The 25,756-nt window shown below is 35.1% G+C and overlaps 4 protein-coding genes and 1 pseudogene across 13 annotated transcripts in view; 3 read left to right on the forward strand and 2 right to left on the reverse strand.

Moving 5' to 3' along the window:
* Positions 1–10,414, forward strand: part of LOC143304586 (omega-amidase NIT2-like) — a 62,888-nt gene extending 52,474 nt beyond the window's left edge. The window contains exon 3 of the mRNA XM_076627074.1: positions 9,251–10,414. Coding sequence (XP_076483189.1) covers positions 9,251–9,433 — 183 coding nt within the window. The 3' untranslated portion in view covers positions 9,434–10,414. The remainder of the gene's footprint in view (positions 1–9,250) is intronic.
* Positions 1,446–16,621, reverse strand: LOC117163862 (venom serine protease Bi-VSP-like). Of its 9 annotated transcripts, XM_076627072.1 has the most exons (11): positions 15,529–16,421; positions 6,290–6,580; positions 5,854–5,905; positions 5,323–5,782; positions 5,097–5,251; positions 4,714–4,768; positions 2,964–3,059; positions 2,609–2,887; positions 2,265–2,533; positions 2,085–2,181; positions 1,446–1,922 (listed from the first exon to the last, which is right to left on the reverse strand). In XM_076627072.1, the coding sequence occupies exons 5-6, from the start codon at positions 5,226–5,228 to the stop codon at positions 4,730–4,732; spliced, it is 171 nt and encodes a 56-aa protein (XP_076483187.1). In that variant the 5' UTR covers positions 5,229–5,251; positions 5,323–5,782; positions 5,854–5,905; positions 6,290–6,580; positions 15,529–16,421; the 3' UTR covers positions 1,446–1,922; positions 2,085–2,181; positions 2,265–2,533; positions 2,609–2,887; positions 2,964–3,059; positions 4,714–4,729. The 9 variants fall into 9 exon arrangements, with proteins under 9 accessions (XP_076483187.1, XP_076483181.1, XP_076483182.1 ...); XM_076627066.1 differs by having other exon boundaries at positions 4,714–5,782; positions 15,529–15,621; positions 16,376–16,621; XM_076627067.1 differs by having other exon boundaries at positions 4,714–5,782; positions 15,529–15,624; positions 16,376–16,621.
* A 587-nt stretch (positions 16,622–17,208) lies between these two features.
* Positions 17,209–21,069, forward strand: LOC117163861 (katanin p60 ATPase-containing subunit A-like 2; annotated as a pseudogene).
* On the reverse strand, positions 21,069–22,895 carry LOC143304585 (survival motor neuron protein-like). 2 transcript variants are annotated; one of them, XM_076627063.1, is made up of 6 exons: positions 22,741–22,895; positions 22,369–22,551; positions 22,129–22,243; positions 21,444–21,741; positions 21,244–21,323; positions 21,069–21,175 (listed from the first exon to the last, which is right to left on the reverse strand). In XM_076627063.1, the coding sequence occupies exons 1-6, from the start codon at positions 22,783–22,785 to the stop codon at positions 21,117–21,119; spliced, it is 780 nt and encodes a 259-aa protein (XP_076483178.1). In that variant the 5' UTR covers positions 22,786–22,895; the 3' UTR covers positions 21,069–21,116. The 2 variants fall into 2 exon arrangements, with proteins under 2 accessions (XP_076483178.1, XP_076483176.1); XM_076627061.1 differs by having other exon boundaries at positions 22,732–22,893.
* A 100-nt stretch (positions 22,896–22,995) lies between these two features.
* On the forward strand, positions 22,996–25,549 carry LOC143304584 (uncharacterized). The gene has a single exon (XM_076627060.1). It carries the CDS (start codon positions 24,346–24,348, stop codon positions 25,468–25,470), a length of 1,125 nt encoding a protein of 374 aa, XP_076483175.1. The 5' UTR covers positions 22,996–24,345; the 3' UTR covers positions 25,471–25,549.
* Positions 25,550–25,756: the final 207 nt, after the last annotated feature.

Below are 25,756 nucleotides of genomic sequence, written 5' to 3' on the forward strand. Positions count from 1 at the left end.
TGATATTCAAATGATTCTAGCCATAAAATAAATTAAAACGATACCTGTCAATGATATGCAATCTGCGTATGACGTCAACCTCGATCTATGCTTATACAAGAAATTTTATCAATCAATGACTAGATATACAATAATCAAATATTATAAAATTTCCTGAAAACCTTTAGGTGTTAATATTAAGGTGTTAATATCTTTAATATTTGCAAGTTATTGTTTAGCGCTAATTAGTTAGAATGTAACAAGTGGTGTACCAGAATTGAGATAATTAAGCCACACGAACAATCTTATTTAGATCTTTTTAATTTTTTAATTCTCTTTTGCTCTAATACTTCGTAAAATTAATCTTCATTAGCTACTACACTTCATAGAATAACAAGAGATAATTTTTCTTATATAACGTTTCATTCATAAAATCTATCATTAAAGTATATCTTCATAAAAATATCATTCCATACTAACGGTATATTTGGTGTCATACGAGATAACAGTTACCAGTGATGACATATGTAACTTTATAAAGATATCTCGTTTTATTATATATTAAAAGAATGTACTCATTGCTGCTATATTTCAGATGAAAAAAAGGAGGCAATGATTTTACAGTAAAATCGTTCGTTTACAACTGATTCATTTACATTTCATGATAATACTGTGCATTCTGAATATGCTATGATTTGGTTTAAAATAATAAATAGTCCATTCTTGCATACTATTGCTCCAGCTTTACTTGTATTTTCGATATTGGTATAAATAGAAAGACAATTAATGTCGTTCGAGTCTATTTTCGGATCATTTATATTACGTTTAATCCATATAGTTATTATATGAGACATAGTATCGTAAAATTTGAAAGAATAAAACGTTCGTACAGGAAGTACATTTTATAAGAACTCCAACAAATCTGCGTGTGCACCTAAAATACAAACTGATAGTGATTGTTCATAAGTTTATATAGATTATCTAATGTCAATCGAAGGTATCAATTCTTTTTCTCCATAAGAGTACTTTTTCATTTATATGTGTTCAAAAATACATGTGTTCAACCGTGAAGCATATGTCACCTACAACGAAAAAGAGTTTTCCTATACTTAATATTTCCTTTATATACCTATGAAAGTCTATTCTTCGCGTAGTATGAAATTATGAATAAATCTGGAATATTGTTCAATCTGAAAAGAAAAATAACTTATTGACATCATTCATTGATACGAGATTCAGAATGTTTGTTTTGTCTTGCAGAAAAAGAAGGCAGCCCTTTCTTTTAATGTGAAATAGAAAGCGAAAATTTGAAAACAGATTTTTTGGAAATTTACTTGCAAATATCGTTTTCAATATCGTGATTTTCTTCCCAATGGTACTGTACTTTCAAATTTTCCAGTATCCCTCTAAAAACAAAAAGTCGAACCTCGTTATTATTAACGTAGGCATTATAAGGAAGAGAAGTATTAGAAAGCAGCTCCTTTTTATTATGGATTTCTTTATAATCATGTAAATAAGAAATTCCGGAAATTTTTTCCTCAAGAATTTAATTCTTGTGTTTTGATTGATAATTATTACACTGCATACTAACTTTTCGCATACTGTTCGCGTCTAACAATTTCCTAATAATAACTACTTCAAAATTACATATGTTCTTGCACGAATTCAAAAGTACGTATGATACAATTACAATTGATTCTAAAATAATAATTATTTGAAGATATTAAGATACTAATTAAACGTTTCACTATATTTCAAAATCTGGAACAACAAATTTTTATTTATAAAAAATGAAACTGTGGTTATATATTCTTTGTCATGATGCTATTTCTTATTACCATGTCGACATTTTTTAAAATTCATTTTGTTATCTCTACGCAATATGAAAATTCATATACTGCTTAATATTTTTTACATATTATCCATCCACCGCATGATATCTCCTGAAAAATCAAAATATTAATGTTATATTATTACAATGCTTCTTAAATTTCAATTTTTGACAAATTTGAAATCCAATATATTTTGCACAATTATTATTTATCAAAAAATTCTAAGTTAGTAACTTTCTTTTCAAATGGCAAATAACATATACTTTGACTTACCTGTAACTTTTTGCTCCTAATCATCATTTCCTCTTATAGAACATCATTATTGTTCTTATAATTACTACCAGTGTCATAGATATTGTAGTGGCTACAACTGAATTAATAGAAAATGATAAATAACTGTGTATAGCACTAACACATAACTGTGTATAACAATGACACATAACTTTTACTTACATATCAGTCGATAAGGGATTACTGTGATATCCTGTTGATGTTTCTTAAGGCACTTGATTAGGTGTGATACGGTATCATTCCTTATGGTATACTGTAGATAAGTATTTTAGAAAATGACAAGAATAAATCTAAATTATTCAGAGGTTCCAGTTTCGGCTTAGACATAAATACAGGACCATTTGCAAAGAAGAAAGGGTGCGTTTCTACAGCCTCGTTATAGTAACCATGAATACCAATCTCTGAATTACTGGTTAGTAAACATAAATATCCTATAAAATTTAATATATTTCTTTAATTTTTAATACATACATGAGTTAGTAGTTCTAAATTATGAATCATCCTACCTGTGATATTACACTTTTCCTTATAATATCATCACTCAAGTGAACAACATTAAGATCATGTAAACCATGTCATCCTATCTTACTGTGAAGATACTTAGTTATGTTATCTAACATTATAAAAATATCATCAAATTCAAGTCCTTTTATTCACATCACATGGCCACGACCATCTGGTTCTTCGTTATATAATGTTCTAAAATTTGTCGTACATATAGGATGTACAAACCGTGATATCAAGGTATCAGTTCTTCCTTCCCAAGGGACAGTTTCATTAAAATTCTGATAGAATTAAAAATTAATTATTAATATTCTAACAATCATATATGTTAAATACATTATAGTCAACGATATATACCTGAGCGAATGTAGGGGTGATTCCTTGATAATTATAAATGTCATCAGCCCACATCATTGTGCCACTTCCTTGTACTCCAGCCTCTAGATTAACAGCCTAAACAAACATACAAAATTTTATAGAAGCTGTACAAAATATAGTATATACGCGCAATATTGAAGCGTTCAAGGGGATATAAAGGTAATGTACATCACATACACGTGTACTCTCATGCAACAAAATACAATTAGATTTAATAGTATAAGCTCTTTTATTCATCATAATAGATTGGAAATTTAAGTGTCTTACGAGGGTGAGTAAAAAGTTACCCGCTCTGTCGGTGTAGAATTTATTTTAAGCAATTGTCAAAAAAGACATACATCATTTTTTGACATAATCACTCAATTTCTGTATACACTTTGTCCATTTGCTGAAAGACCTTCGTATTTTCTCATTAAAAAATGTTTTGGGCTGAGCTGCGAACCACGAATGCATCGTCGTCTTCACCTTTTCATCAGCTTTTTCGGCATCCATCTCGCACAAACTTTTTAAAACCCAAATCTGTCGTGCACTATTGCATAAGCAGAGCCGTGGCTGATTTGCAAATGATTTGCCACATTATCCAGTGTCACTCGTCTATTCCATAGAGCATAAGTTCATGAGCACGTTCAATGTTGTCATCATGGATGTGGACGGGCGTCCAGCTGTTTTCTCGTAACACTTGTGCGATATTCTTTGAACTTTTGTGCCCATTCAAACACACTTCGTGACAAAACACTTTCTCCATAATGTGCATTAAATCTTTGATAAATATAGGCATCAAACATAACCTCCGACCACAAGAAACGAATCACAGCATCCTGCACTGTTTTCCTGCAAATCACCATTGCAAAGCGCCATTACTCGCGCAACGGTCACAAACGAATTGACGTAACACAATGAAACCTACGCAGCAGCACTGAACAGATATTGACGTCATACGAAGAGTGCAGATGGATCAATACGGTCGACAGAAGTTTTAACTATCTGGAGTGCGGATAAATTTTTACCGAGAGTCGTATAGGAATCTATAATCTGTAAGTACACCTTTGGCTGAATGGAAATTTCTCTTACATATAGTCAAAAATGCAGAAACAGTGTATTGAATTGGAAAGTGATAAAAAATAAGTGAAGTTTCGAGGTTGCATGTGATTGCATGAGTACACAGGACGTTTTTAGCGAATAAAAAATAATTTTGAAAGACACGAGACTTATCTTGTATTTCATGTACTCTCTGTGTCCGAATTTCCAGAAGCTCTCTATCTTATGAAGTGTTTTAGATTAGCCGGAAAATTTTGTATGTACATACAAGAAGTATACGATCTAAGTGGAATATTCCATTATTCTCTTGATACAACAGAAACGAAATTTACAGAACTTCTCAGAAAGTTGGTTTATTATTACCAAATTAATAGAATTAATATACGTTTATCATCTTTACATACCTAAGTCGTGGAGGTTTATCGTGCGTAAAAAATTAGTGTCCTTTCAAAGTTACATTTCGTACATTTTAAGCCTATAATTTGTAACGTACAAAACAATGTAAATTTGAGCTGTTTCTTATCTCCACAATAAGAAAATCCAACTTTACGTTTTTTACACAATGATATTTATGGAACAGTAATATCATATTATTGCATCGCTTGGAGAATGAAGTCAAGGTACGATGTGACCCTAGTGTAAACGCTGGGATACCCAGCTGTGTCGCACTTATAAGCATAAGACACAATACCTATTAAATACGAGGTTCATTCATGTTGTATCAGCAGTGGTCCGCCGCGGTCAGCCTGAAAGGATCGTTAAATTTTTAATCAAAGATACTGAAATATATCGATCGAATTGTATTGAAATTATACTTATATACAGTAATAATCTTCTATTGATTTGTGTATTGAAATACTCCAATTTATAATGTACATGTTATATGTATTTTGAGCAAAACTAAGATTAGAAGGAAATTAGATTAAATACCATAATGAGGTGTGAGAAGTGGGCAAGACTATTAAATTGTGTTTATCTATTATTTCTAATGTTTAAGACGTCGATTTGATGTTAATTCGAATTGACGTGTCTTCAGATACCGTATAGTTTGTAGTAACTCTATAACTTAATTACCGTACAAGAATCCTCTCCACCCTGAGCATGTTCGGCGCATATTATACCATCAGTGATATCAGGTGCATTAGGAAATTTGGAATAAGCTATTTTGCATTCGGCGTTCTTAATCACTGGCATTTGTACTTCCATTAATGCATTACGTCGTGGTCGTCCTACGAAGAAAATAAGAAAGATATTTAAGACTGGAACTGTTTAATTTTATTATAAAATTGATATCACTTACTATATCTTAATGCTCCCCATCCAGCAACAAGGGGGTTATAGCCGACGAAGTTGCTCTTTCGTAGGGGCTCTTTCGTACAAATGGGATATACGTACCCTGAAAAATAAAAAAATAAATGAAAATGCAGGAAACGAATGACCAAAAGTATGAGAAAGAATTGTACACGCTTTATGACACAATATATGTGTACAGTAAGAAATTTCAGGATATGATACTTCAGTAATACTCAATAGCATATATATATATATATTTGAGGACTTACTCGAAAATGGCACCTCCTCCACCAATCTAAGAATGGCAATATTATGATTGTGTATGTTTTCTATTCCATCCATATGTGCACAATGTGCTGCGGTCAAAACATGCCTAGCCGATATCAGGGAACCTCCGCACTTCCATAGTGGTTTGTCTGGGTTTCGGGGATTACGAAAACCTAATGCAGCGATCCATGGCCAAGCGCCTAAAATGCAATAGTCATAGTTGTGAATATACATAATTTTTTCTCACATAATGAGTAACAACGATTATTACCTATTCGATATTCGATCATACAGCAGACGATAAGTACATACGTACAAATACTCTGAAATAGAGATTTGATGAAGACAGAAATTAAATTTTTATTCCAGTGGAATACAAATTATTAAATAATTCTATATAATTTCTATTTGAACTATACCGAACTATAAAGTTCAAACGTGTAATTTCTGCCCTAACAGTTTTTGATCTCTATCCATATTATTACTCCTATATCAATTTTTTATTTCAAGCAAAAAGATACTCTTCCTAACATGAAGTAAAAGAAAGAAATAATTCAAGTTAATAAGTAAAGTTAGTACCGATAAAATCATAGCATTATTATTTAGTCTAATTGAAATGTACATTGATGTGCTGTTTAATGCCTTTAAAGTTCATTCTTTGCAGTAAATGGCTTATTATTAATCGGAAAGAAAGACATAAAACGTACCAAGTTCAGCTGGTTTACCATCGACCACTCTGGTATGAGAGACGTTGCTAAAACCACAGTATGGTGGTCGCCAAGCCTTATACTTATACACAGTTTTTATTAAAATTTCTCTCTTCTCTTTGTTTGGATCGTCCGGACAGCAAACGATCGTAACATTGCCCTGGTATCTGCACACTGATCGTCTATAAAAATCGGTGGCTGTACGGTACTGTATCTGCTATATTTCTTGCAGAGGTTTACATTTTCTGTAGTCAAGGCACCTGCCTTCTTGATTGTCCGGTGTGGTACATTCTGGATCAAACAATTTTAAAACATTTATACAGTTCAAAGATGCGTAAGAAAGCGACACCGATTACTCAACTTTCGAAGTAAAAAGCCGATCAAGTCCACCGGATTGCCCTACAGACACGTATTAATCCGTAAGAGTTAGTCATCATGTTGATAATAATTATCTAAAGAAACTTTTCACGTGAAAATATAAAATTTTAATTGATTAGATATTGTGTTAGCCATACTTAAGAAAGAAAATGAAAATGAATGAAATGAAAGAAAAGGACTACCTTCAACCTCATTTTTTAAATAAACACTTTGTCAGTTTTGCGGTAAATAAATTCTTAGGAATTCAGGACAGTTTTTAGTGAATCATTTTGTTTCGACCGTTCGCGGAGAGACGCGATCGCGGGATAGCACGTCAACGAGAGTTGTAAGTTCCCGTTACGATTAAATAATCGACGCCACGAACTGATCGATCCCCTTATTTCGATTATGATAATAAGGGTAGTTCAATGAAATTCCACAGAATTAACACAAATAAATTAATGTTTATTTCAACAACTTATTAACTAGAAAGATATAAATGGAACAAAAAAAATGTAACTGCGTTTTGGTTGATAAGTAATGCGCGACATACCACATGTGTTGACGGTTCGACTTCTCGAAAAGTTCTGAACGCCTTTCGATTTTTTTCGTGTTTTCTGGAAGGCGACCCCCACTACGTTCGGATCACGCCACATTCTTTTACGCGAGGTAAAATACGGGCCACGAGTCGACGTTTCTGGAAGTCGCCCTGCTTAATGAACCATGCGCTTGCCACTATAATGTTTGTTTGCCGGGCAGACGCGACGATCCGTCTGCGACATTATAGTGCCGCGATCGATAGTTAAGAATATGACCTATGGTAAGCCGCATGGCGTAACATTCTCCCCCCGTTGAGAGGGTACCGATCAAACTAGCGAGGTGTGGTTGAAGTTCCCATCTTATTTCGTCTCGGTGGCTAGTTGTTCGGGTTTCTCGAGATCGGGTTGAATTGGCAGTGGGACAAGCCTTTTGACGCCCCGATCCAAAATGCTCTTTGCCGTCTGAACTGTAGCTGTCCGGATGACACCATCGGCGCCTGGATGAACCTTGATAACTCGGCCCAGAGGCCAATGCATGGAGGGAACGTTGTCCTCTCTGAGGATGACGATTGTGCCCTTTTGGATGCTGTGTCCACCCTTGCTCCATTTATTGCGGTTGGTTAGCTCGTTCAAATACTCCTTATGCCAGCGGTTCCAAAAATGTTGTTTAAGCTGTTGGATATGCTGCCATTTGGAGAGTCGGTTCGATGGAATGTCTCTGAAATCTCGATCACGTAAGCACATTAATGAATCGCCAATGAGGAAATGTCCGGGAGTGAGGGCTAGGAGATCATTTGGATCGGTGGAGATAGGAGTTAGCGGGCGGGAATTGAGGACTGCTTCTATTTCTATGATAAGAGTATTACGGTGTTAAGCTCATATGTTTCTGTTTCTCCACTCGCGCTGCGCCATAATATCCTTTGATATTTCCGATCCTCTGGTCGTACGAGGAATTGCCGATACATTTTCTCGATGTCGCCAGTGAGTACGTACTGATGAGCGCGGAATCTAATTAATATACAAAATAAATTGTGAATTGATTCGAGAATATAGGATTTCCCCATTTTCATGATTATCGTGATTTTTGTATAAATATATTTTTTAAGATACTAATAATTAGGTAGTCATAAATTAGTATTATCAATTATTTTGCATTTATAATTCCGCCTCTAGTATAAGTGTTAATTGAAAACTAACTTTATGTTTCAAAAAGTACTAGCAAAGTCGTTGAGTAACAAGCCACTGATGCTAACACAAATAGCATTGTCGTAATTAAATATTTCTAAATATTCATTTTTCATTTTGAACCTGTAGAAACAATTTATTATATATACTATTAGCTAAGTAATTGCATATTTAATTAAGTCGAAATATAAAACTTAGTTATTTTGATAATTTAGAAAATAAAAAACTGACAAACATTTCAATTTAATTTATGGTTGGAACAAAAGACAGTTATTTTTCATTAATTGAAATATTGCAATGCAGAGTACTTTCCAAAATACGCCGAGAGTATTCCTGATGGTGAAACGAGCGTTGCTTCATCGAACGCAGCTAAAGAAAACAACATCTATGTAGTTGGTGGTACGATGCCTGAAATAGAGGGCGATAAATTGTACAATACCTGTACTATTTGGGGTCCCGATGGAACTTTGATAGCAAAACACCGAAAGGTAAGTAATATATTCCTTTATGGCTTTGAATTTGAAAATATTGGGGTGAAGAAAGTGACTCTATCTAGGAATAATTTAGGAATATACATATGTACATACGTATACTATAACCAATTCTATAATTTACGGTTTATAAAATACGTTATGATACGGGAAACGCCCATTTTTGTTGTAATGTGTTTGTTGTTGTATAAATTTTTCACATACGAAAATACTTATTTTTTCTCCTTTTTAAACATTATTAAATGATAAGATTTTTTAATAAAAGAAAGTGATAAAAACGCTGTCAGTTATTAAATAAAAAATAATTAAAGTTTAGGAGTTGGTAACTTTGATATTAAATTACAAAAGTTGCAGCAATAGAATTAGCGACCACATTTTTATGTTATTAGGTACATCTATTCGACATCGACATTCCTAATAAGATTACTTTTCGAGAGAGTGATTCACTCAGTCCTGGTAACTCCCTAACGACGTTCGATGTGAAGGGCTGCAAAATAGGTATTGGCATTTGCTATGATATTAGATTCGAGGAAATGGCACGCATTTATCGGAACAAAGATACAGTAACTTAATCGATCAATACTTAACTAGCAAAAAATTAAATATCTTTCTTAAATATATTCTATATAAAATTAATATAATCTGTAGCTCTGTATAAAAAGAAGCTTAATTTAAAAAACCAGTATATTTGCTGAAAATGAAACAAATAAAAGAATTAAAAGCACAATAAGAGGACTGTCCTCGCATATTCAGAAATGATGGAATGTGAACCGTGCAACTACGAAGTTAATTGGTATTCGGTGGCTTCATATTTCCTGCTTCTCTGGGTTAGGTTGCCAAATGCTGATATATCCAGCGGCATTCAATATGACCACTGGACCATTGCACTGGTCATTACTTCAGCGTTCCAGAGCGAATGATAATCAATTATACGTTGCCTGCATATCACCGGCTCGTGTTCGTTAAGCAAGTTACGTCGCATGGGGACATACACAGTTGACCAATCCATGGGGAAAGATTCTTTACGATTTGGAAACTCAAGAGAATATGGCAGTCACCGATATCTGTAATTTACAGCTTAAAATTAAAAGCGAGAGATCCATGATGTAATTAATTTTTAGCCTCGTTAATTTATCGATTTAGCCATCTTCCTCTGTATTTGTTGAATTTATTAGTAAGCATTACTTATTACTTCGTATGTTTCTTTTTTTCTATCAGATCTAAAAGTTGTTGAGGAAGTAAGGGCTCAGATACCTACAGTTTCTCAGAGACGTACAGATTTGTACGACACTGTCTGTAAGAAGGAGTAACTCTACACTAAAACAGAAAATGTTTTTTTATAATATTTCTACTACCATATTCTTTTTTTGTGAATTATTACTAATTTCTTATCATTTGTACTAAATGAATGACTCAATTAAAAAAACCAAAACGTTATAAATAATAATCTGTATATCCTGTGTATCAACATGTAATTGGATATTATAATAATATAGGAATGCTATAATAATATAGGATAATAATATAGGAAAATAATAATATAGAAAAACACACATGCTTTTAAACACCTTTAATATCGATCACATAAATTGTTATAATTCACAATGATTACGCATACATAAAAGACCCCTTGATAGTAAAATTTACGATCAAAAGGCAATTACGTATCGTTTAACAACATTTAATTTATAACACCTTTTAAACATTTAGACAGATTAACACATAACACTTCTTATATATAAACATCAATTCGAAGTTATCAGCTTGGAGAAATTGGTCGATTAATACCTGTAGATTGTCTGTCTCGATGAAAGACTTAAAGAGAGCAAAAACATGATAATGCCGCTAATATAATATTCCTTCTTTCTTGTATCTGTCTGCCTCTCAGGTCGTTTTACTAATTACAATAAGTAATTTCGACTTCTTTGCGCTCTCTTTTAACGCATTCGAGACCGAAAGAAATTCATATCAGTCAGTAGGCAAGGGTATAATATACATATTTTATATATAACTTATGTTGTTACGCCGCCTAAAACATCTGCACGCCAGCCCGCGCGACCGGACAACAACCGACCTGCGTAACGTCACTTCGACCCTCAATAAACCTAAGGGCCCACCATAACTTTCACTTTCCTGTATTGTTTCGCCATGTGTCGTCAATCCGTTTGTCCTGAAGAATTTCTTCAGCCTAAAAGTATTTTCGACGCACATCTGGTTTTTTAGAGAGGTCCTTGGGTTTATTAGTCGCACTTAAAACACGGAGAAGGCGGGTATGCACCCATGAGGAAAATCCGAATAGCCCTGTAATAAAACAAGCTATGTTTTCTTACGCACACAGTCATCTATCCGCCACGATGGTAGGAGACTCCCTACTCATCCCTTCGAGCAGTAATGCAGGTCATGACCAATCGACACCTCGGTTCGTTACCCTCACTTTTCCTAACGAAATTGGGAACAACGAATCCGCGTTCTTTAGGCACAGGGGCACACCCACACCGAACTTTTCTTCCGTATTAAAAAAAGAGCGACAGTCAGTCTAAAAACTAACGCCTAACGCGGCAGTCTGCACATAGCGCGAGAGTCGCATACTTCCCGCAAATCTTTGTCGGTTCTCGGTGTGGTCGAACATACATCTTCTCTCCTAAATACATCATAGTGCTAAGTCCATTAATACACTAATTTCCAGTATAAGAGCCCTGCTCTAGCGCACATATCTATCGCATCGTCGTGCGACAGGTTGTTAACTATTTATTTCGGCATCAGTGTAGTCTAAGTGTTGGACATATATAATTTATAACTCTGTGAATCACAGGGTTATACAAACTCAATCACCCCTTATTATCTCAACGGAAATCAGGGGATCGATCAATTCGTGGTGTCGACTGCTACAGTCGTAACGGGGATTTACGACCCCCGTTGACGTCTCTCCTCGCGATTACGTCTCCCCGCAATTGGTCGAAATTACATATGTAGTAATGTATATATCATGTTAATTTCATATTTTCTTCAATATAGAATTATTATATATATATATATATATATATATATATATATATATATATATATGTCGGAGATGAAAGGAAAGCCGAAGCCCTTCCTTGGAAATTTTGGGAACATCCTCTAGTACCTTAGCCTAGATTTTATTATAGTTGTAATTGTTTAAGATTTGTAATAAGCGAGATTGGGTTCGAGGTGACAATCGGTCGCTGAACGTAGCCACGGTCACGGGATGGATGTTTTATCTAACGGAGGTCTGGAGTGGTTGTATGTGTTTTCCGAGAAATGTGGTTGTGGCGGCATGCGGCCTCGAGAGCGGGCCGAGCCACGTGTGATGTTGCCTCGGAGGTGCCGATGCAATGGGACATACATTGTATTTAGTAATCAAAACTCCAGGCGGAAACTGCCTAGCAACGGCGTTTGGAACTTTCTCGATGCTTCCAACGAGTGTGCCTAGCAACGGCGTTTGGAACCTTCTCGATGCTTCCAAACGAGTATAGAAAACAAAATGCAATCGTACAGGGAGAAAAATCTCCACGAGGCTGGCATTCTTGCGATTGCCTTGGAGAGTGATACATCGAGCGTTTTCGAGGATCGCATTTGCGTCTAAGTTAGTTTCGCTTAGTAAGGAGTTATCCCGGTGACCGTGGATTCGTTTGAACTCAAACATTGCTAATAGTATTATTTAATTTAATTATTCGTAGATCGTATTATTCATTAGGCTTAGTGTTTGTTAGACTTATTATTAGTTGTACTTATTATTTGTTAAGCTTAGTGATAGACCTGTATATACGTGTAAATAAAATCTCGGCTTTGTGAAACGATGGCTAGTCCACATGAAGAGTCGTCGCGCGCCCAAAATTCGAATCCTGATCCGACATATATATATATATATATATATATATATATAGTAACTTTCGAACCAATAAATCCCCGAACTAAGAACTGTCATATTTCGTCTCTATTTATCGAATATTGTTAGAAAATGCAAAAAAAAGAAGTTAAATAGAAAAAGTACTTGGAAACTTAAAAGAAAAAATCTCGAAAAATCTCTTAATACTTTTTACTGTCGTCTTGAGACGCACCATATGTTAAGCTTCTTCGTAGTTACAACTTTTACCGCAGATGTAACGAAGTGACAAATGCTTCGAATGGCGCGCGCGCGTCAACGCCTACACTTCAATTTTAAATAAATGTTTTTAAATAAATGTTTAAAATAATACATTAAATGTATTAACTTTGTTGCGCAGTTTCATTTAATTTCTTACGATATGGAGGGTTTAATTACGTTTAAGATATCTATTTGAATCTTTTAAATTCGAAGTTTTTTAAAAAATTACCTTAAACTTTATAAAATTAAATCGTTTTTCCACTTTGTTGTATCATAAAACAGTTACTTAAATTCAAACCTTACCGTCGTCTTAAAATATTCTATATTTTCCTCGTCTTAAAAAATCTCCCTACAGAAAGAATAAAGAAGAATAAATTCCCATACGTTAAATTTCGCGTGATTGATGGAATACATAACGATAACGAGAACTAACTAGCGACAACAAGCAACCATTAGTAAGGACAACTGGCGACTATAACTGTCGTCTCTATGATGTATGGTGACTAAGGAGAACAGCCAGCAACTACGGATTACATGTAACAACCAACTGCCCCACTTCTAAAAGGCAACTAACTTGCAAACCCTTTGATGGTTTCTGTAGCGTGATATACCCCTTGAACGTGGTTAAAGAATGTGGTCGCCGCTGGACGGCGTTTTGACAGCAGAGCGATCTCGCCAATTCAAAGCTTGACATTACTGTGGCGGCACAGGCCACGCAACTTTTCAACGGCTCCAGATACAAAGCGCGACGCCACCAAAGCGCAACACCGATGTGCCCAATCTGTCATCGATATCCTCACACTCTTTCCGCCGAATTCTCGGAAGAGCATACTCGTGCCAGCACAGGCGACACATCTTATGAATGCACGCGAGTGGGGATATCGATGGGCTACGAAGGGAAGGTCTGCGCGAAGAAAAACAAAAAGCAGAGTCAGTCTGGCTTGCGTCATTAGAAGTGTAACTCCTCGGTCCCTTTTCGATAGCAACGCGACGAACGACATCTCGGTGTCTATCGTTATTTGTTAGTTGTTACCTGTTGTCCGTTAAATGTTATTGTTGACCGTTAATTGTTAACTCTGATTGTTGATTAGTTCTAATAAACTGTTATTCGTTAAAAACACCAAGAGTAGTTCCTTACGCACCTATCACTATACCACCTCATTACAAACTACCGAGAATCATTAGGCTCGTTATCGAGCATCTAGCTTTCAGAAGATGCTTTATCATATGATATGACTTCACGATATTTTTATAGCAAGAAGAATGGCCAACCTCTAACAAAACAAATTTTTACTAAGTGCTGCATGTGAGCTGCAGGCCGGCCTACTAGGGAAATTTGACGAATGAATAAACTAAAATATATACGAATATATTCGTTATATCATAAAATGCCCGCGTTATGTTCTCTAACACCATAGAGGAAACTAAATTTATATATTAAAAAATTGGAATACCTGTTATAAGAGAGTTAATTAAATTCTAACCTATCGATGACTCCATAAAAACCTTTATTTCCTAAAAATGTATATCTTCCAAATTCTCCTTAGAAAGTATCATAGAGAAAATATGAAACCTGAAAAGTACATCACGCTGATGCCTCGATCAACCCTCGTGCTTCGCAGTCCATGTGTCCGAGCGATGAATTCCCTCCAAACAAGGAAAAAACCAAGGGAGGTCTTCTTCGAGGGACGTGAGAGGGTAAGGGAAGCAACGGGAACGATGATCACGCGATATACTGGCGGCGTACGTATAGAACGGCTGTTGCGAGAGAGTTCGCAAGAAACAAGAAGAAAAAAGGAATCGTAGGCCGACGCGACTATACGCTGTCGACGGACAAACAGCGACTGAGCCTAACTGAAACGAACTCTGTCGCAGTATGAGCACGGGCTACGTTCGCGGGTCGATCCAACACGTTCTGCGTCTCTCCTCGGCACCGGCGTCAAAACCACCCCCGACGAGCGCAACGCACTGGTGCACCTGCAATATTAACCACTGGTCTTTCCTTTTTCGCGCGATATTATATCAGCACCTATGATACCATTTCAAAGACCGCAATCAAAACATTAAATACCGCATTAAAGCCATACAATAATTCGCAATATTCATTCGTAAACGTTATTGTATATGTGCTTAATTAATCGTTATTATGTTTCGAATGATTTACTACCTCGTATTCCATAAGCAGATATATGGTTCATTTTCACCTCAAGTACGATATAATTTGTAACAAATATTTATAATTCACAATGTAAAATATTTATAATTCATTGGAAATATTTTTCTATCACGGTATAGTGGTCAAATTTCACATAAATCACAAACATATGGTAGTCAGAAGCTATACTCACGACATGACAAATCATGAAGATGTCATGAAAAATGGAGTCCGTCCATATATATTCAAACGCAACGAACAAGTTCGAACTTTTCGAGAACAAACGATTTGTTCGATAACATCTGTCGCGAGCTTCTCTTCCTTTAACGATAACAATTGACAACTAAAGCTCGAGAGGCTCGTAAGGATGAACAGCGACGAGTATCTAGAAGCTATGTACTCACCTGGGCAAGGAGACTCCAACACCAAGGACGTTGGAAGTTTCGAGAAGCGAAGATGGAAACTGAAGTAGCACGTCAGGTCAACTCCGGCGAAAACTGCTAAAGAAAGAAAAATCCAACTAATTTGTTTCCAACGATAAAATGAAATTAATTTGTTTCACAAATTATTAACTGGATATTATTCAAAAATTATTCAAAATTCGCTTGATTGATTCATGACCCGGGACATTTGGGTCATACCATTTTGGTAATGGACGAAAATGGCAGAAGGAAGAACGACTGTTTTTTTCATATTTCTCTTTCCCCGGGAAACGATGGAATGCCCGAGCACCTTGTTTCATTTCTTCTCGACATCAATTTCAATCTTTTTAAACGAAATATAATCTGAACGATGAAAAGTTCATTCAAATAATGCTCCGCGCCAGACACTCACGAAAATTAAGAAGAAACACGGAAAATTCGCGAATAAAACGGATTTCTTTGTCCCAGTGAGATAATAAACCTCGTTCACGTATTGGTTTTTAAAATCAATATATCCACCAATGTGCACTCGTTTAACAAGGGTGATGGAACGTGCCAAAAATCTCTCAAGAGGGTCTTGGCAACGGAAGAGTCGAAAACGTCACAATTATGAATGAAAAATTCGAATAGTTGCTGATTTTACAGTCGAAACCGATAAAGAACTCCAGATATTCCCCCAATTAATTTACAATAAATTCGCGAAAATGATCGATTGCTGACGTCATTGTATTCTAGAAAGATTGTAAAACGATAAGAATTTATTGAAAAAACTTATATTCGATGATAACACTTCTAATAAGAGTACTAAGAGGAGCGATTCTGTACTCACCTTCCTGCCTCGAAGTACCGAACGCAATTAACCGTCCGCCCAGGATGGAACCGTTCGGAACTTTTGTAAGTCACTGCACGGCCGCTGCTTATGGTGGAAATGTAATAGATATAAATACAGACGCGTGAGCGAACTAAAAACGCGATAGAGAAGTAGAGAGAGGATGTTCCGTCCTTGTCTAATGACGCGCACTTGTACAGGAAATATGTAACAGGGGTATACGAGCAGCGTCAGTGTCCACTAGTGTGCATGCCTGATTAAACAAGGACAGGAAGTATCTATACATGGTGTTCTCTTTCTATTTCCATGTTGCATCCATCTTACTATACAGTACACACACTCAGCTATTCTATCATTATATTTGTGCGTTGCTTATGTGTGAACCAAACATTTCCATGGCAACAAATCGTTTGTCTCTTGTTTGATGCTCGGTTTTCAACGGAGTTGAAAGAATTTTTTAAGAGAAACGTAATGGACGGGTTGTTTTTAAAGTAATAAACGGAAATTCTCGTATCCATTGAGAAACGATAGGCGATTTGAAAGTGTCACTATGAACGGTGATTTATCGATGCAAGGTAGTATGAATAAGATATTTTATAATCTGCGAAAAAAGGTAAGGAATATTCTAGATTTTAGATTTTAGAATTTCCACGTCACAGACGAGTGTGTTTTGTTATTTGATTTGTAATATTGCTGCAGTTCTCTTAATAGCTGTTCGTTTCATGCGATACTCGCACATAGTATCTATGACTTTTGCTTCTAACAATTTTTATAATTAGGCTGTATCAAATATTTTTAACGTTCGTGTTTCATGAAAAATCATGTGTAACTCGTTGAATTCGCAAATGTAACAAAAAATTACATGAAAAAACTTATATTATTGTAATGAAAAAATAATTATATTAGGAGGAGAGTCGTATTTCGGAACGTCATCGGAACATATTATACCTTGTATGTGATTATTTGGAACACAATGGGTGAGTATATTATAATTAAAATATATTCCTAGTTCCAATTCTCTTGAATAGTGTCAGTGACCAATCGAAATAGAAATCAGTGGACATCGTGGAAAGAGAAGGCGAAACCAAATTTGAAAATTCAACATCGGTAATTCAGTAGTTAAGAATAACTCAATCGATAATGTAGATTAACTAGTTATAAACAAATATATGAAATATAAATTCAAATTATTCTTATCCATCTAAAAATTGGAAATTAAAGAGCAGAAGACAAGAAATTATCTTCGAGGATTTATATAGTAAATACATTCTTTTGCCTGTATTACCTAGAGATAAAACAGTTGTTTGATGGTTATCTTATAGTGTTCAGTCATTGCGAAAAATATTTTTAATCGGTTAAAAACTATAATTAATTAAAAACTACATTTCTTTAGGTATATAGACATTAGCGATGTATTATTCCGGGAAGCTCGTCTATCTCCCGAACATCGGGTCTGCGACAACATCGATTTGGAAATTATCGTTGCAGAGTATGAAAATCATTACAAGATGAAATTTCAAAAATATCCCATATTGTGTAAGAAAATAACTGGAAGGGAAATGACAAGGGAAGTGACAAATGCAAGCAAAACGGAAGAATTTAAATTATTTAACGATATTAAACGGTATTCAACGTATTCAACGTATCGTATTCAACGTATCGTATTACAATATGATCCAGTGTTTGTAGAAGTATTGAGACAAAAGCCAAATCTATTAGTAAACAAGCGAGAAGTGAGCCTGTGAAAGAGACGAATCTACAGCAGAAGATAACTGATGACAATACGAATCATATTAATCTCGCAATGACAGTGACGTCAATATTCCCCAATGAGAGTGATGGACGTTCATCAGAAGAGCTATTTAACGTCCCAATGGAACAATCCATGCAATCGAAGATATTGAAATGCATTGAAAAGCTTTATTCAGATAATCCGGAATTACGAAAGATTGCTGAGGACATCTCATGCGTAAGTTATTTTCGATTAATATACGTATCGTAAACCTTTTAAACGATAAAATTCCCGTCGATAAACCGTCCAACGTATATCGACGATGACATGATTTCAGTAACGCTTCAAATATCAAATTACGTAACACTTACTTAATATAGAGAAGACGCCATTTTATCTTTGTATCTTCACAGGAGATCATAGTAAACAAATTAAATGTACATTGGGATGACGTTATAGGCCTAGAGGAATGTAAAACCGCTGTTAAGGAGGCCGTTGTGTATCCCCTTAAGTATCATATCTTTTTTGATAGCCCGTTTTCCCCCTGGAAAGGTATTTTGCTGTACGGCCCACCTGGTACAGGTAAGATACTCGTATTCTTTTCATTTCTGTACGTGTTTACAAGAAATATACAAAACAGGGAAAACGAAGTTAGCGAAGGCAGTCGCGACAGAATGCCATTGCACCTTTTTTTAACATAACTGCCAGCTCATTGGTCAGCAAATGGAGAGGCGATTCCGAGAAGTATATACGTGTAAGTTGCTTTGTCTATGTAAGTTTCTTTGTTCCTTTGTCTATGAAGGAGAGATTCTAGGTATAAAAAGATTTGATTTTATTTTTCGTCATTTACATATAAATAGAATAGTTGTTTGGAAAACGAAATGATATCATATTCGTGATGAGGCAATGAATTTAAGGAATTTCGAATATAATATTTAATGAATAATACATTTGTTAAACTGAACAGGTTTTATTTGAACTTGCCTATAGTCATTCGCCTACAATTATTTTTATCGACGAGATTGACTGGATCGCCACAAATAAAGGAGACTGTATATTGTCTGAACCTGCAAAGAGATTCAGATCAGAACTTCTTTCTAGATTGGATGGATTAGTGTCTAATGAGAATTCTAATGTAGTTCTTCTGGCTACAACTAATTCCCCTTGGTACGTATATCACGTTATTTCAATGTTTTCTAAGTAGAAAATATCGTAATATTTCTCCAAATTCCAAATATGTTATTGTGTTGTTTGAAGTATTCCTTCATTATTATTAGTATAATAGAACGATAATATTTATTGTAAATATGTTATTAGGGGCATTGATGCAGCTTTACTCAGGCGTCTCGAAAAGCAAATATACGTATCATTACCCAATGAAGTTGCTCGACTTGGTATATTCAAATTATACCTTAGCAACCACTTATTAGAAAATACAGATATTGTAAACCACATAGTAAAATGTACTGAAAGATATTCTTGTGCAGATATAAAATTGCTTTGTAAGCAAGCGTGGCTACTAGAAATAAGCCCGATATGGAGGAGACTTGAAAAGAAAGAAACACCTGTTACCACTTTGAAATATGAATTAAAAAGTTATGAAATATTAGCAAAATTGTTTAAAAAAAGTCACCTACAGTTATGCAAATAGATAAATATGATACGTGGAACAAATAAATACGCAATCGTAAGGACAGATATTGAAAAATATAAATAAATGGATTATCGTTCGAGAAATCATTCGCATGTGTGTGCATGTGTGTATGCGCGCATGTGTGTGCGCGCATGTGTGTCATGTGTGTCATGTGTGTGCGTGTGTGTGCGCGCACGCGCTATAGGCTAAGTTTAAAATATTCGGTTGTATTATATCCTTGTATTATATATGTCGGAGATGAAAGGAAAACCGGAGCCTTCCCTTTGCAATTTTGAGGAAGCCTTCTAATGCTTTAGCCTAGATTTTATCATAACTGTAATTAAGCAATTGTCATTTGTAATTGTTTGACATTTGTGAAAGCAAAAGTGGGTTCGAGGTGACAACTGGTCGCCGAACGTAGCCACGGTCACGGGATAAACGTTTTGCCTGACGAAGGTGTGGATCGGTTGTATTGTTCTCCCTAGAAATCACATAGAATTGTACTTTAGAGATGTCGATATAATGGGACACACGTTGTATTAGGAATCAATCTCCAGACAGAAACTGCCTAGTAACGGCGTTTGAATCTTTCTCGATGTTTCCAAAGAGTATACAACAAACTTTTGACAGAAATTGCCTAGCAACAACGATTGGAACCTTCTCGATGTTTCCAGCGAGCATATAACAAACAAATGCAGTCGTATAGCGAAAAAGATTTTCATCAGATATTCATTCGTGTGATCGCCTTGGAAAGTGATACATCGAGCAATTTACCGAGTGTCTCAGCAATTGTATTTTGTGTTTAAAATTATTCTACACATAGTAAAGAGTTATCCCGTTGACCGTGGATTCGTTTGAACCCTGGAACATTGTTAATAGCGTTAATTAAATTCATTATTCGTGAAACCTATCAATCGTTAATCTCATTATACGTTAAATTCATTATTCGTAAGACATATTATTCGTTCCTCTTATTGTTCGTTAAACTTATTAATCTTTAATCTAATTATTAGTTAAACTTATCGTTTGTTAATCTTATTATTTATTAAACTCATTATTCATAATATTTTGTAAAATCTTGTTTATTCGCGTAAATATATTCTCTGTTTCGTAAAACAATGGCTAATTCAAACGAAGGATCATTACGCGCCTTAAATGCTAATGATAACCCGACATATATATGTGAGTGTATTTTATCAAAAATATGTTTTTTATGTTTTCTTATCTTAGTAATTATTTTTTAAAAAGTCTTAAAGTCTTATATGAAAATAAAGCTGTTCTTTATTTCAAATAATTGAAGTAAATAAATACAATGAGTTTTATATTTTATTATATCTTATATTATTGTTATATTGTTATTGAAAAAATTGATATAATCAACAGTTCTTCCTGTTCTCTTGATTGTTTCTTGCTTGTTTCAAACCATGATAATAACCTACAAAAGAAATAACATAGTCCATTGAAAATTTAATATACAATAAAATACTTATATGAAATAATTACCTGTGTAATATACCATATAACCACTAATATACCATGACATCAACATACTTGAAAGTGCGTCTGTATCATTATCTGGTAATCTAGTACATTTTATTAAAATTTCGTATTTTTTTTCCAAATAAAATATTAAACTTATTCCAAATTACTTATTAATATTAGAAGTATTCAGCATTCCATTAGAATTTTTAAATTGTACTTACTTGGCCATTAATTGTGGTGGTAAAGGAGGTGCAGGTGGCATTATATCAGTCATCGAATTGAAAGATGGTCCCGGTATGAAGTGATGTTTATACGCATTTGCTTCTTCAGAGTCACAATCCATTTTTTCTACATTATATTTTTTCGAATTTACATTTGTAGAAAAATTAGTCTCACAAGTCTTATCGTTCTCTTCATTGAATTTCTCTTGCAAAGCTTTCTTTTGTTGTGCTATTTGACTTTGCAAACCTTCTGATTCTAAAAGAGAACTCAACTCGACTTTCTCTGTATTACCATAGCCTAAACACAAAGTAAAAGAAATTTTTGTCATTTAATAGAATTACTGAGTGCCATTCAGTTACTGTCCTTACAGGCAATGTATTAGAATTTCCCGTGCATAAATGTATATGTATAAATGTTTGCCTTGATATATGTAGTAATAATCACTCGTCTAATGAGGAGAATTATATTCCAAGCAGCTAATAATGAACAATAAGTAACATGCATGTTTATGGTTCATGACCCTATATCCCACGGGTCTCCCCATAGACATTGACAGGTACTCCTGCCCAGTTAAGGACCTGCTGAATGACACTGTGATAGACTATGCGAAAGCCTTTACTTCATATATATATGTATTTTTAGTACATTTCTTAATTGACATAACCATCATGCTAAAGGTATTACCTACAAATTTTACAACACACGTGCCATTGTTTTCGTAAATTTTTGATATTATAGCTTCATAAATTTCTCCATCCTCTGAGTATATTGCACGATAAGGTGCTCCTATGATCCATTTCTATAGAGAAAAGATGTGTATACAAATAAATATAAGTAAATAGCAAAATAAAATAATTTGCTTCTTAATCAATATATTTAATAATATTCTGTATCAAATTTGTAATATTCTATCAAAATCACAACCTTGTGTAATTTACTTGCGTGTTTAGGCTGCTTAAGATTTTGTAGGTTTTCTTTCGGTTGAGAATTTCCAACATCCATTCCCATTCGCTTGATAACTTCTTCTTTTGCTAAATTTATTGCTTTATCATATGCTTCTATTAATGCACTCTCATCCCAAACATTATCATTGGCTGTGTCTGTATCCTTTTGAGATAGCAAATTATACGTTATTAATATTGATACAAGTATTTTATTATCAAACTATTGCAAATTATCATATATGTCATTTTTCAAAAATTGACTAAAAGGTAGTGGATACTGTTAATTACTATTATGCTAAAATCTTGTACTAAAATAATGTTAAAACCATTACGTTTCCATTACCATACATACGTTTCCATTTCCTCGTATAAAAAGAACATTCATATCATCTGCCATTTTAAAATAACATCATTTAAATATTGAATTTGCTTCTGAAATATTAATTTGTCTCATTTCTTTAACTCTAACACATTGTAAACAATGATGACATTATGCCAACTATAATACTAAAAATCTATTCCCCATTCATTCGAAAGATTATTTTTTGAAGCAAGGTTAACATTGAATGTTCCCAAACTTCAATAACTGTATTTTATTTTCTTTACAATATCTAACAATATATTAGAATACTATAAAAAAATATTGTATGCACAAGAAACTGTTTATAGCGAAATAGCAAAAGAATTAATCACATATTATAACTAAAACGAGATTGTTAAGTAGATTATATTATACTGCATATGCGTTAGTGTTTCAGCTGGTAAATATAGTTTTTATATCTGAAGATAAATAAGATTTAATTCTATAAAATTGCATAATGAATTATACATCTATCTATTACTATTCGTATTTCCCCTTAGTTGTATGTTGTCAATAGCATCAATCACGAACATATAAATAAATATAGAAGAAACCGTTCGGAAATGGAAAGGGAAAAATGAACATGGAAGACAAGAAAGTTTTCTTCAGGTTTAGCGTATGCGTGATACGCTTTGAATGTCTCAGATAAAGATAAAGATACTCCGCTCATTTCTATTTGTTCCGCAGAACGAGAAATTTGTTGTCTTTCATATTGGTTTTTACGATTCAATTTTTGGGCAGTTTTCCCTAGTGAGTGTCGGTCCCTGTTTGATATAACCAGACCGTAATTTATACAGATATGTATTATAGATATATATTTGTAAAACTGAAATCAGATGAAATAAATGTTGCCTGAGGTTTTAAACGTTTAATAAAAACAATATTTCATTTGGAAAAAATGTAAGATATGTAAAATTACACATTGATCATTTTGCTGGTCTTGTATCATAAAACGTGTGGCCCGAAGAGCATGTCACGACCGGCATACTTCAAATCCGACGGACTGACGATAGAGATAAAGATGTGGCGGCACTCGGCGACAATGTATATCGCTGAACCATCATGAATGAACCATCAACATCCCAACGGTCCTTCCACCGAAGGTTCTAGAAGAAAGAGCACGTGGCAACGATCGCGGACGCCTAGCAAATGCATGGACGGTGGGGATGTGGAGGGATGACAAAAGAAAGTAATCGGATCCGATCGAAAGTAAAATCATAAGAGTCAGTCTTAGAAAGTCACGCCTAGAGTTCGGAAGTAGATTGTAAAGTGTATTGATGTTAGAAAAAAAATAAAGTTTTCTTTTTTTATTTTTTTACCTCAAATTCCTTTTTTATTTTGTTATTTTACGTGACATTTTGGCGATCCTGCCAGGATAGTGAAAAATGTTTGTTCGGAAACCAAAAGACATTCATCATCTACGGAAGATCGAATTATTTGGGACTACGGTCATCCGCAACAACAAAGTAACTATCGCGAACCAAGTGAAGTAACAATAAAAGGTAAACTGAATTCCTTTGTACGTTACCGTGAAAGAAAATTTAGCTTCAGTAGCCAAGACTCGTCTTCGTCTGAAAATTATAAATCAGCGCAATAATGTCTAAGGCAAACGAATCTCAAACTTCAACCTCAACTGACCCAATGTTGCGAGCAATATGGGACAGTATTCAAAAACAGAACGAGAACATTGCCCTTTTACGAGAGGAAATGTTACGTTTGTCTATGCAAAATGACGAAGAGAACAGACACAGGGCAGCAGAAATCGAGAATCTCGGAAAAACCGTCGCAGCGCTACGGACTGGGTTCGGATCCCCTGCGACCGATGAATTTGCTTCCATTATCACCGAAGACAATGAAAGTGCGTCGACAGCAATCAATCGCACCGTGAATATGGCAAAAGCACGCAAACTGTCAGGGTTAGCAGCTCCAGACACCCCACCTGTCCACCTCGACATCGAACAACCCGAGGTGGAAGAAAGAGGCTATTTTCCGCCCGCTCCTCCCACTCTACGAGCTAAGGATGCAATACGCTACATCCCAACGCTCAACGGAGATGATGATGTAGGAGTTGAAGACTTCATCAAAGAAGTGAGAAGTATGAAGGATCGCTGTATGGAGCAAGATCTATTGCTAAAAGCAATAAAAGTGGAAAAAATCGTGGGGAAAGCAGCCCAAAGTATTCGCAACATTCCTATTGAGTGTTACAGTGATCTGTACGACGCACTGAGAAATAACTTAGCAGCACAACTGACTTCGGATGAGTACCAAGAACAATTACGAGAGTTGAGACAGGGACGCGAGGAATCAGTGCAAAGTTTTAATATTCGGTTTAGAAGAATACTCAACCGTTTGCTGTACGCAGTAACCAATGAGTACCCACAACCACTAACGCGTAAAATTATGACTGAAGAAATCACGAAGAAGACTGTTCGTGTATACCTAAAGGGACTCAGACGCGACATAGGACGAATACTATTAAGCAGTGAACCCTTGAATCTTCCGGAAGCTGAAAAAAAGGCAGCCGATGTAGAACGCTACTTGCGAGAAGAACGACAACCTAATTGGTCATGTAATCGCTTACCTTCGGTTAGTAATCGCCCCGACAACCAGCATATGCAGGTAAGACGATCTGTACCATCAAGATCGCCTAACACGCCAGTAGCTCAGAAACCTGCTACGTTTAACCAAGTAGAAAATAGATCACCTGCTGAACGCGCGTAGATGAAGTGCTTCAAGTGCGGAAAGCTGGGACACATTGCCAACAAGTGTCAAAATTTTCTACCACCGATCCAGCGCGACCAACCACCCGCAAGGATTCAGGCAGTCCAGGAATGGGACGAAATACAAGAAACAACATCGAACCAAGAGATGGACGAACCGTACGAGACATACGAGTCAACATCGCCACGGGAAGACTGCTCGCAATACCTTTGTCAACCCGAACCGAAGAGCGAGTATTTCTGGTCGACACAGGAGCAGGGATAAACCTGGTGAAACGTAACAAAAC

This window comes from Bombus vancouverensis, unplaced genomic scaffold (assembly GCF_051014615.1).
Source record: "Bombus vancouverensis nearcticus unplaced genomic scaffold, iyBomVanc1_principal scaffold0041, whole genome shotgun sequence".
Lineage (NCBI taxonomy): Eukaryota > Metazoa > Arthropoda > Insecta > Hymenoptera > Apidae > Bombus > Bombus vancouverensis.